This window comes from Otolemur garnettii, unplaced genomic scaffold (genome assembly GCF_000181295.1).
Source record: "Otolemur garnettii isolate 467f Iridium unplaced genomic scaffold, OtoGar3 scaffold00061, whole genome shotgun sequence".
NCBI lineage: Eukaryota > Metazoa > Chordata > Mammalia > Primates > Galagidae > Otolemur > Otolemur garnettii.
Genome location: NW_003852456.1, coordinates 1,415,161 through 1,428,182, shown reverse-complemented (window position 1 = coordinate 1,428,182; position 13,022 = coordinate 1,415,161). Strand labels below are relative to the sequence as shown.

At 36.9% G+C, this 13,022-nt stretch overlaps 1 protein-coding gene across 2 annotated transcripts in view; it reads right to left on the bottom strand.

The window, feature by feature from the left end:
* Positions 1–13,022, bottom strand: part of FAT1 (FAT atypical cadherin 1) — a 119,120-nt gene that overhangs the window by 58,387 nt on the left and 47,711 nt on the right. For both annotated transcript variants that reach the window (XM_003792765.3, XM_023514906.1), the window contains exon 3: positions 2,727–3,041. In XM_003792765.3, the coding sequence (XP_003792813.1) occupies positions 2,727–3,041 (315 nt within the window). The remainder of the gene's footprint in view (positions 1–2,726; positions 3,042–13,022) is intronic.

Genomic DNA, 13,022 nt, shown 5'->3' with positions numbered 1-13,022 from the left:
AGACCATCCCCCTTTTCATCCAATCACATTTCTACATGGTTGTTGATCATGTCTACCCAATGAAGTCTCCATAAAAGGCCCAAGAAGATAGGGTTGGGACTTGTGGGACAGCTGAACACACGGAGGTCCTAGGAGGATAAGTGAGAGCTCACCCATGTGGTGCACCTCAACTCCTCAGGGACAGAAGCTCCTGCTCTAGGGACCCTCATCCTGGTTACCTGTCCATCCACCTGTTTGTTTGTACCCTCTAAAATACCCTTTGTAATAAGTCAGTAAACTAAGGTGTTTCCCTGAGTTCTGCAAGCTATCTGACCCAAAGAGGAGTCCTGGGAAACTCAACTGGGAACTGGTCATAAGTTCTAGAGGCCCAGACTTGCTAATGGTCTGATAGGGGACACAGCCTTGTGGGATGGAGCCTCAGCCTGTGGGATCTAAGGGGATCTGCAGGTAGGTAGCATCAGAATTGAACTGAATTGGAGAATACCTAGCTGGTGTCTGTGGCTTGATGTATAGGGAAAACCTTCACATTTGGTTACAGAAATCTTCTCTGTTGATTTTTGTGGTTTGCAAAGAAAACAGGAAAAAACTCTTTTAAGTTGTTTTATTCTCTCTCATTCATACCACCTCAAGCCTTTTACTTCTAGATTTCTCTCTCTGTTTCAAGGTCTGTGACCATCACCAGAAAGGCACACAGTGTGGACCTAAAATCCTTCTCCACAGTTCTTATTAACTTCTTTCTTATTTTGTATGTCACAATGTTGTCTTCTAAGTTTTTAGCTCTCTTTTACTTTATTTCACAAAAAAGGCAGGTGAACCCAGTTAACCCTTGTACAGTAAAAACAAGGTACCACCACACAGCTAAAAGGAGTCTTTCATTAATCATTTACAGAAGCTGTTTCCAGTTCTGCATGTTCTTATCTTAATTTCAGGCCTTTTTCTGGGGCCCAGGGTCCTGTACTCTACCCCTAAGGCATCCATCCAAAAGAGAAACTCTCAGCTTCTATAAACATCTCTCCTATATAAATGTTTTTAAGGCTCAGTCTTAATAATCAATTACCAGTTTTCTAAGACTCCAATACCCCTCCTCTCTTCATCACAGGAACACATCAGATTCTGTCCAAATGACTAGAGCAGGAGTTCTCAAACTTTTTAAACAGGGGGCCAGTTCACTGTCCCTCAGACCGTTGGAGGGCCTGATTGTGGGCCCTAGACAAGTCAGTTGCTAAGCAGGACAGACAGCAGTGGCAAAAACACCCGGCAGGCTGGATAAATGTCCTAGGCGGGCTGCATGTGGCCTGCAGGCCGTAGTTGAAGGACGCCTGGACTAGAGAGTAATCTTCTCAAAGAGAAAGGTATATGCTAATACTTTCAAAATAAATCTTAAACTTGTTTACTTTTAACAATCAAGAAAAAGTCTTTATAAATGGCAGGTTGAAATAAGTGGACAAAAGGCTAAAAAAACAACATTCTAACATCCTTCTCAAGACACAAAATATTACATATTACATATAAACATGACCTCTATCTTTCTACAGGCATTTGCTACATACATCTTAAACTCGAGCTTCTTTTCACCTTAAGAATTGCTTCCTTTTAAATTCAATTTAAAAAATAGGAAATAAGGATGGCACAAAGCAGAGGCTGCTTCCTTACTTTTGTTTTTTGTATATTATTTCTGACTTGTCAAATAGATATCCTGATAATTAAATAGACCATACCACAGAATAAGGAAAAACATAATAAACAAAAGATATGACTGAGGTTGATAAAGTACTAAATAAATGTCCCTCTTCAGAATTTTCCAGGTAATTATAGATTTTACTGACAATTATTGAATAAATACATAACATCTTTGTTTAGGGCCAGTCATCTATTTGTAAGCAGTTTTACTTTTCTACAAACATGCTGTCCACTCAATGACAGATGGTGGCTCAAACTTTAACTCTGATCAATAAATCAAAGTGTACTATATTCTACAAGTGAAGTTTTCACAGCATAAATGAGGGCAAAGTTATCACTAAAAAAATGATAGCTACATTAAACATTACTTTTTGGTAACATACGTGAACTAAGAAAAAAAATGTACGGTCAAATGATAAAAAGCAAAGATTATTAGTTTATAAGGATTTTGGGAGAGGACTTTGGGGTCAAAGAGCTATCTTCTTAGAAGCAGAGGGTCACAGACATAAAGAAAAAAGGAGGAGGAGGAGAAGGAAGTATCACTTTAGGAAAGTAACCACTCCCAAAGTGGAAACTATTTAGTCCCTATCCCCTAACACCTGCAGATACAGCATAGCTCTATAGGAAAATTTTAAAACAACATGAAAAAACTACTGACTTAGGAAATAAACTCTTTTGATATTCTTTACAAAAAACTGAGTTAAGAAACTTTAAATTCTTAGCAGAAGTAGAATTTGCTATTAAATTTTAAGACATATCTCTAATTTAGGAGCTATCACTAAAATAACAGTATTTGGTTTCATCCTGAATATGGAATTCTACTAATGAGTAAAATCATGAAATAGCTTTATAAAAGCTAATTCAAGGGGGGGAAAAAGACATATTTGGACTAAATTTTCTTCTGAAAATAAAGACTTGTTTTGATTAACTCAAAAGGAAAATAGTTTATCAAAAAAGTAAAGTATACAATGGATAAACGCTAATTCTTAACTTTTCTCATAGGGTATATAAGCACGAACATTTCATATAATAGTATTAACACATACCTGTTTTGGGATGTATTGAAAAGAATCCCTGTGGATTTCCACTTGTAATTTTGTACATCAGCTTGTCATTAGAGCTGGAATCTGGATCAAATGCCTCGATTTGGACCACAGACACATCCTTGGGAGAATTTTCCATTACTTCTGGATAATAAACAGGCTCTGATGTCTGTGGCGCGTTGTCATTGACATCTTCAACCTCTATGTAGACCTCTATAAATGATGAAAGGGGCACAACACCCTGATCGGCTGCATAGACTGTCAGCCAATAATGGGAGGTCGATTCCCGGTCCAGTCGATCACAGGTCTCTATGACACCTAGAGAGAAAAAAAAAAAGAAGAAAAACGTCAAGTAGAATGTCATCAGCAACAGCACAAACTGCTGCTCCAAGAGAAGTGCTAGCCTGAGAGTAACTCTGACTTATCGAGGGCTTATGTGTCACTGCCTAGTTGTGCTATCTTGAACAAGTTATCTAGCCTTTCTGTGCTTCAGTTTCCTCTCATATGAAAGAGATAGTGTATGATAACTGTTCTTTGTGGTTGATTAAATGAACAAATACTCATATGTAACAACTACAACAAGACTTGGCACAGAATAGATGCCATAAAAATATTTGCTATTATTAGAATAAGTGTCAGGCACTATTTGGAGCACTTAAACAGTATCATCTCACTGAAGTCTCAAGCCAATGGGACAGGCACTAAGGTTAGTTATCTACTTCATTTGTCCAAAGGTGACATTTATGGCTGGCTGAGATTTGATGACTTTCCAAGCAGCTAATCAGGAAGGCAGGGACAATAGCAGAACCACAGCCAGGGACCCAAGTCCCTGCAGTCTAGTGTCCCTGCTCTCTGCACTGTACACCTGTGACCCAGCACTGTCACTGCGGAAGGAAAGAGACCAAAGCAATAGTCCTCAAGATGGCTTAGTCTGTACACACATCCATCTCACAGCAGCTAAGGAAAGGGCACAGCCTTTCAAAGTCCAGAATAATCAAATGCTCACTTCTCTTCCATTTCTTTTAATCACTTCAAACTAAGGGGGAGACAACCAGTATGATGCTATAAAAATAGAAATTCTCCCATTATGCTATGAACTCCAAAAGGGTAGAAGTCACATGACTCTCAAATATCAGTATCCCTAGCACCTTACACAAAACACAGTAATTATTTCTTAAAATAGATGAATGAAATGCAAAAATATATTAACTAATGTTGGTATAGAACAGTCTTTCACTGGGAACCAAAGTAGGACACATTTCTTATTAAGTCAACTAGCAAGGAATGAAATTATGATTACACAGAAAAGGGTTCAACTACCAAGGGCGTCTAATCAGTGGGTCCAAGGGCTGCATGCTAGTTTTGTGAAGACTCTTTTTGTTCATCCATGCTCTGCAATGAAACTGGTTTTTCTTAATCAAAAATAAATCTGTAATTCACATTGTTGATCATTACTTAAATTCAAACATTTGCTTTTTTGAGGTTGTTACTATCAAAAAACTCATTTATTTTGAGTGAAAGCCAATCATTATCTAACGTTCCCCCAAATGCTTATATCTTAAAAATGGAAAATGTGATCAAATAACAAAATGTGAAATAAATGATCATAAAATATTTGTTCCCATTCGGAAGCATTATAATTGTTTATCACTGCATCATTTATTCTCACTGAATTAATGAATCTACAATACAACTTCTAGAAGGAACAGAATAAAACCCAGAACTATTATAAATAAAAAGAAGCTAGACCAGATGCAGTGGCTTACACCTGTAATCCCAGGACTCTGGGAGGCTGAGGTGGGTAGATCACTTGAGCCCAGGAGCTGAGACCAGCCTGAGCAAGAGTGAGACCCTGTCTCTACTAGAAATAGAAAAATTAGCCAGGTGTGGTGATGGTGATGCCTATAGTCCCAGCGACTCAGGAAGCTGAGGCAGGAGGATCTCTTGAGCCCAGGAGTTTAAGGTTGCTGTGAGCTATGACACCACTGCACTCTTCCCAGGGGGACAGAGTAAGACTATCTCAAAAAAAAAAAAAAAAAAACAAATTAATTAATTAAAAATAAATAAAAAGAAGTTAATGGTTTCTTCACATAGCAGAAAATAAACTCAAACATGCTTCCATTTTTCTCTGATCCAAACATAATGTATGCATACTCGAACCACTTGCTAAATTAGTGAAACTGTACCTATTTGCAATTTGAAAGAATAATCTTTTCCCATTTCTCTAATTCCATCACACTCATCCACTGACACAAAGAAGTCAGGGGATAACAGCACGCTCTTGTTAGAAGAATTACATATTAACAAAACCAATATATGTATGCTCCTTTGTGTTTCACAACTTCATTACAATGCAATAAAATTTTTTGACAGGTGAAGTGTAAATAGAAAATTTCAAGAAGACAGGTATATGATGCCTTTATTCACCTCTTTGGAGTTCTAATTCCCACATAATTCATGCTGCTCTCCATTGTTCAAAAACGTGTGCCTCTAAATGTGATACACAGGCATTTAAAGACAATTTGCTCAGTGTTTACTACATGCCGGGCACTGTGATAAGTGTCTTACAGGCATTACTGCAGTAAATATTTACATCCAACCTGCCCACATATATGGTGCTCTCATCTCCATTCAAATTGTTCTCATCTCCATTGAAAACTGAAATTTAGAAAGACTGCAAGCTTTATCTAGATCATAGTAAATGGCAGAACTGGAAATAGATGCCTCAAATCTGTCTTCAGTGCCAGCAAAATTCCTTTTCAGTCCTATAGCTGGTATGACAATAGTGAGGTATACAAACTTAATGTGATACCTCAGAAAAGACAAGGCAAACTTTGCCTTCCATCCATTTGTTTCAAATTTATCTGTACACAATAGTTTCCTAGTCTACTCAGATAAGAGGAGAAAAACTATACAATGGAAATATATTATGGGGTTTACAACCACAGATAAAAATAGCTATCATAGTAGTTTGCATTGCGTTCTATGTCATGCAAGTGTCCTCAAGACATAGTATGCAGCTGTCAGATGTCCTCTGTTGGGCACTGCCCCTCTCTGCCTATCACCTAGGAACTCAGGCAGAACTACACTGTCCTCCAACTGCTGCCCCCAAGCCAGTGAGGAGGGAAGTTTCAACATCCTGGTAATCTCTGGATATCAGCTACAGTGAAAAGTGAGAAAATAAAGTGCCTCTATTTAAATATGGAAGAAAATTAGGATTGAATTAACAACTAAAATAGTAAATTTTAACGTGTGAATGCCCAACATTCTTATTTTATAAAGTCATGAACTGTGTACTTTTTAAATACCATACAGTGATTGTAAAGAAATTTATGTTTTGATGTATTTTAATTATTATACCCTTATAAAAGAAAAAAATTAATATGATTTATAGAGAACTATAAGATAAAAGTAATTTCAACTGTGAAGGAGAAAGGAACGAGTATTAAATAATCTCTTCTAATCCAAATCCTCAAATTCATAAAAACCTTAACTAGAGTTTACTGTCTGCCAATCACACCTCACTGGATGATTTATGTGCATTAGACATTTAAAAAACAAAGAAGTTGTATAACTTTCACCCTAGCTTTATACATGTACAGGAGGAAAGAGAAGCCTGGATCAATCAAGAAACCTGCTCAGGCCTTGGAGTGGTGAAAAGACATGGGCTTGGTTAGCAGTAAGTAGTGGGATCCAGATGCAGACAGTCTGAGGGTGACTGAGAGCTCCAGACAGAGCTCAGGGTCTTCCCTAGCAGGCTATGCTCTCCTGATACCCACTGCATCACTGTCAGACACTCCACAGCACCAATGGTCTATCACCAAGACAAACAGCAAGGAGTTTTCAACTGCTGAAATAAGGGTACTTCTTGTACCTAAAGGACAATGAAAGAGAGGAGATGATCTCAGGACTCTGGTCACCAAGTTCCAGGGTATAGTACATAAACGCTATTCTATTAACTGCAGAAAACTGTCATATACACATAAAGTTGTCTCCTCAGCTGCAACATATGTCTCCTAAAGATGCCCCAGCAGAAACTTCTAAGGTTGGAATATCGAACTAGCCTGAGGTCACAGGTCAGAGCCTCAAGCTATGTATCTTGAATCTGGGGCAAGAAGAAGGTCCAGGAAAGGCTAGGTAAGTGTCCCTATAATCTTCAAGGAAAGACACAGTAGATCACAGTAGATCTCCACGTAGCCTTAGTCATCTCAGAATCAAGAACTAGATTCTGAACCCCTCAGAAATACTACACCCTTTTTGTTAAAGAAAGCTGAGATAATGTGTCCAATTGTAGAAAGCTAAAGAGGTAGAGTTTAGCATCTAGAGTGAGGTACCTCCTTAATTAGGGGTCATGAGGATAGAAGCCGTCGCTTAAAGGAGTCCTGGCTTCAGAGGTGGTCAGTACACCAGCTACCTGCAAGTCTGACCAGAAGCAGCATTTACTCTTTTAAGTCACTGAGCCCTTATTCCTACAGGTTAGCATCCTTCTTTTAACCACCTAAAGCCACCACTGGCATTTATGGATCACAGATTGATAATCTATAACTTTTGCAGTTACCTAAACCCAATAAAGACAGATTTTCTAATTTCTATTTAGAACACTTCTGATTAGTACCTTTAACAGAGAAAAATAAATAACTACAAACTCTTAGCCATCACTTGATGTGAATCAAACAACTGTGTTCCTTTTCAAAACTCTATCTCCATTCTTACGTTTCTTAATCCAGAAATGTCTACCGATCAACTTTCAATAATTACATTTTGTATAGTGGGTTATAAACTCACTCTTCTGGGAGAAAAACTAAAACTATAGTTTTTACAGACATTTTTCTTTAATGTATACTCAAAATACCACCTCATCTTTTGGGTAAGTGGATGCATATATACAGAGAAAGAAAGTGTGTGTGTGAGATATGAAGTGTACACACACACATCCACTGCACGCTCTTTGCTGTGGTCCCCTCTGTCTTCACTATCTCCACTCTCTCAGCTCCCTGCCTTCTCAGCCACCTCTGCTTCTCCTTTCCAGCTCTTCTTTCATGTTTAAAATGGCAACAACAGGATGCAACCACTAGATATGAGAGCCCAGTCTGCAAAGAGGGAGAGGAGGAAGCAAGGCCTTCCCCAGATGTGCTTTCATCTGATGTGCCAGCTGAGAGGAGCATCAAAGCCAAGAAGAGGGATGAAAGAACACCACCGCCAGGAGGCTGCAATGCACAAGCAGGGAGACCAGGTAGTGAGGCTGCCACACTCTGATGGGTGTGCTTTGAGCAGAGGAAACCAGTTTAGAGGAGCTTGCTCATTCGATGTACCACTCAGCAGTGTCATGAGGAATCATCCCTTTATTTTAATGAACCATTACGAAATAATAAACACCTAGTTTTCCAGTCTTGAGGATGCAATGAAGACATTTGCAGAAGTTGTTAATAATGAAAAATTTGAAGGAAGCCGGAAATTTAGAGCTATTAACTAAAAATATTTATGATTCCAAACATAGTCTCTAGGATTTCAAAATCACCACCAGATGTCACTATGGAAACTGATTTTAAATATGCATACAGTGGAGGAACTAGACTGAAGTGGGGGAAAATGATATAATTTCTAAATGAGCTTGACCAACGGAGTAGAAAATGTAGCTCACAGCAAAATTTCCGTATAGACGGATTCATCAGTGTCCACATATTTAATTAAATGGGTACTGATGTTGCCTTCTCATAGTTTGATTATTCAGAGGTTTCAGGTTGCTCAAAAAGATGGTTCAAAGGTAAATAAAGGTTTCCGAGAATAACTAATAACTACCTACCACTTAGGGCTGGTATCACTGTGAAGGAATGCTGTCTTTGAATAGGAAAGGTGGGAACTCCCTCCATTGACACAGGTAGAAGATAATTTCAACACAGTAATCTTCAAGGCAGAAATAAAGTTATAGGTAATGTGCCTGCCAAAAATGATTTAACTGATTTAAACTTCCATGGCCAAAGAACACATTTCTTACTAGAATTTTCCTATTTTCTTTGCTTAACAGCCCTTAGCCCCCTATCAAGTGTTAATACCAAAGCTTTCAACAAACCTTATCATTCCAGGTTCTTTTGTGACTGCAACTCAATAACACTTATAATCAGTAAGAACCCAGCAACACACTTACCATGTCAGGTACATTTTTAAAACTTTTCATATAGTTGCTTATGGCAGCAATTGTAGGAAAGCTGTTTTGATCAATCACAAGAAAAACTTAAATGTGAAATCTAATTTTTGATGATCATTTTCCTTATAGGCAACCACAGACTGTGCTTTTCTCCAACAAAATGTCCTCATAAACAGAATGACTCTTTTGGAAATAAGTGTCTTCACAAATAGAAAAACAATACTCACTTAAAAGGAACACAGATACCATCCATACAGTAGGGACCCAATATCTGTGTTTCTGCAATTACTCTATAAATGGTTATTCATTTTCTCCTAATTATAGAAAAATCAGAAGCTTCAGAATGCTCATATTAAATATTAATTTGCTAAAACATACTAATTCTTCCTTAAAATTAAATTTTAAAAGTAGACTATAAGCTCCCTATTAGAACGTAAAATCATTAAGGGCTAATATTTCTGATCAATTTTGTTCAGGATCTGGGAAATGGTGCTTTATAAGCAGGTGTCGAAAAAGGGTATTAAAAATAAGGAGAGTCTGAGGCCAAGAGCCGTGGCTCATGCCTGTAATCCTAACACTCTGGGAGGCCAAGGCGGGTGGACTGCCTGAGCTCACAGGTTTGAGACCAGCCTGAGCCAGAGCGAGACCTCATCTCTAAAAATAGCCAAGCATTGTGGGGGGTACCTACAATCCCAGCTACTAGGAAGGCTGAGGCAAGAGAATCACTTGAGTCCAAGAATTTGAGGTTGTTGTGAGCTATGATGCCATAGTACTCTATTGACAGTGACAAAGTAAGACTCTGTCTTCAAAAAAAAAAAGTCTGGGAAGTAGTGACAACTAAGAGGAGCCTAAGGAGACATGATGACTAAAATATGGCGTCCTGGACAAAAGAAGGTACACTGGATAAGAACTAAGAAAATCTGAATAAACTAGACTTTAGTTAGTAAGAATATATCAATATTATTTATTTAACTGTAATATCTGTACTTCAAATGTAAACAACAGGAAAAACTGTGTGGGGTAGGGAGTTCCATGGAAACTCTGTACTTTCTACTCAATTTTTCTGTAACTTTCTACTCAATTTTTCTGTAAACCTATTTAAATTTTTTTTAAAGGTTGCCTATCAGGGTATATAATATATAGATTAATTTTTCCTTCCTTCCATTAAAAAAAAAATCTGTTGTGTTTTTTTTTTTTGAGACAGAGTCTCACTATGTTGCCCCTGGTAGAGTGCTGTTGTGTCACAGCAACCTCAAATTCTTGGGCTTAAGCGATTGATTCTCTTGCCTCAGCCACCCCAAGTAGGTGGGAGTACAGGTACCTGCCACAATGCCCAACTATTCTTTTCTTTTTCTTTTTTGTAGTTGTCACTATTGTTTGGCAGGCCTGGCCTGGGTTTGAACCTGCCAGACCTGGTAAATATGGCTGGTGCCCTACCCGCTGAACTATACATGCCGAGCCATGGTTTTGCAATTTACTTGTTTTTAATCTCATTTTCACTAAATATTACATATTAGGCTGATAATGTTAATATTTTCACATCTTGATGTTATCTTAATTCAAATGTGTATATAAGAAACCTTTTATGTTAAAGTTAAAGATTTAAATGACAATTTAAAAATTATATATCTATCTGCATTTTAACTTTTAAATGTTCTGTAAATTATGAAAAAATTACTTGTTTTATCTAAAACATACAAAAGAGAAGTTGTAAAATGAGTGTAATATAAAAAACAAAATTTCTGAAGTTTAATCCCTCTTTAAAAAACTATGCAAATTTGACATGCAATATTATCTAATAAATCAAAACCTTTGAATTCTTTCAGAAACATTAATACAATAAATAGATCATGTATGTATGCAAATATACATGTAAGTTCTTGCTTCTGCCATTAGTTGGCAAAACTGTATTACTAACATTGACTAAAACAGAGGAAGAAATGAAAAAGGAAGAGTCTGAGAAGGTGAATGAATGTGAGATTCCAAATGACTATTCAGTCCACTTTAATAGGGGAATGCCAGAAAAAAATGCTTCTGGTACTAAAATTAAAATTTTATATGTTCCTTTCACCTAAAGTAAACATGAAATTACTATTTACTTCACTGGTATCTATAGTCATAAAACATAAGGAAAATGTGAAGTTAATACTTAATATTATAGTTTATTTTACGGAAAAGTAAAAACAAATTATAGTACTTTTAAAAAGAGACTATTCTATTTGTATGTATATGAATAATTAGAATTCTAATTGCTTGAGACCACAGAAATAAGGTAAATATTCCATGCTCTTGATAATAAAAAGTAAGTCAAAATAGCTGGGCACAATGTTGTTTGCCTATGATCCTTTCTCCTCAGGATACTGAGGTATGGGAGGATCCCCTGAGCTCAGAAGTTCAATGACAGCCTGGGTAATGCAGCCAGACATTGTCTCTTTAAGACAAAAAGAAAAGTAAGTAAAAGAAAGTAAGTCAAATAAGCAGCATCCCACACCCTCCAAGCAAACTGCTAGGTGCTCACTACTTACTACATAGATACCTTTCTGCCCTCTTACAGCAAAAAAAATAGAGTAGATCAGGTATAACCAATCTCTCTCCAGTTTAAATAAGGCCATGATAATGATTACCATGATCCAATCTTTCAAAAGCAATGACTTGCCATCAGCGTCATTTTAGGAGAAGCCACTTATGTTTTGGGAATACAGCAAACTCCGTGCACTGATGATGATGATGACACTATGACAGAGGCCTGTGCACCTACAGAGCTATTGATATTCCAGACATTATTTTAATCACTTCTTATATATCAATATACTTACTCTTTATAGCAACTATCTACAGCTAAATAGATAATAAGATGGCATCCTATTTCACAGATGAAGAAATTGAGACATTGTAAACAACTAGCTCAAACTCAAAGTTACACGGCTCCTTAGTGGGGAACTAGGATTCAATCCCAGAAGTCTGGCTCTACAATCATGCTAAATGTTTCAGAGTCTCTGGCTATCCTTTGATTGGAGGGATGTTTCAGGGGCTACTGAATACAGGGAATTTCACCAGAAGTTCTGATGTGAACAAAATGCGAAAATGTAGTGGCCACATGGAAAAAATCAGTTTTGCTATTTCCCCAGCACTTGGGAATTTGGGTTAAAAAAGCACATTTCTTTTTATCAGGAGAGAATAGAGACTGGTTTAATACACAGTGGTATACATACAGCTTTAAAAAAAAAAAGATAATGTGTGTATTAATTATATAAAAGAATGTCAGTGACATACCAAGTAGGTGAAAAAATATAAATCTGCATGAAAGTACATAAAATATGATCTCAGTTTTGTTTAGTGCTATTTGGGAAAAATGTCACACACACATAATTATATGTGCAGAGAAAAGAAGTCTAGGATAAACAAGGTGATTAAGTAGTAGACAATAAAATCCAGTGAGCTAAAATGTTTACCTATAGGCTCAGCACCTATAGCTCAAGTGGCTAAGGCGCCAGCCACATACACCAGAGCTGGTGGGTTCGAATCCAGCCCAGGCCTGCCAAACGATAATGATGACTACAACCAAAAAATAGCTGGGTGTTGTGACAGGTGCCTGTGGTCCCAGCTACTTGGGAGACTGAGGCAAGAGAATTGCTTAAGCCCAGGAGTGGGAGGTTGCTGTGAGCTGTGATGCCACAGCACTCTACCCAGGGTGACAGTTTGAGTCTCTGTCTCAAAAATAAATAAATAAAATGTTTACCTGTAAATTTCTGTATCAATGGATTTTAAATCTATATTTATAATAAAATGCACAAAATAAAACATTAAATAGTACCAGCACTTCTTTAAAAGTTTTGCTAGTACAACCTTCTTGTTTAATTTTTCCCTTTACATTTTACATTTCCTTTCACTTCCAAGTATTACTTTTCATTTAATCTGAATAAATAACAATGACTATTCTGACAATTTTAATAATTAACACTTACAAGTATTTAGACATGTAACCACTTACAAAATTTTAGGTCTAGAAAATTCCATAATTATAAATGCCCAGAGTTAGGTCATAAGTTAACAATTAAAGAAAAGGTTTTTCTGTAGCAACTTCCACTCTGTTTTGTCATTATTTAGATAGTCTTTTAAATCATTCTAATTAAAATATGTATATCAACTTTTTC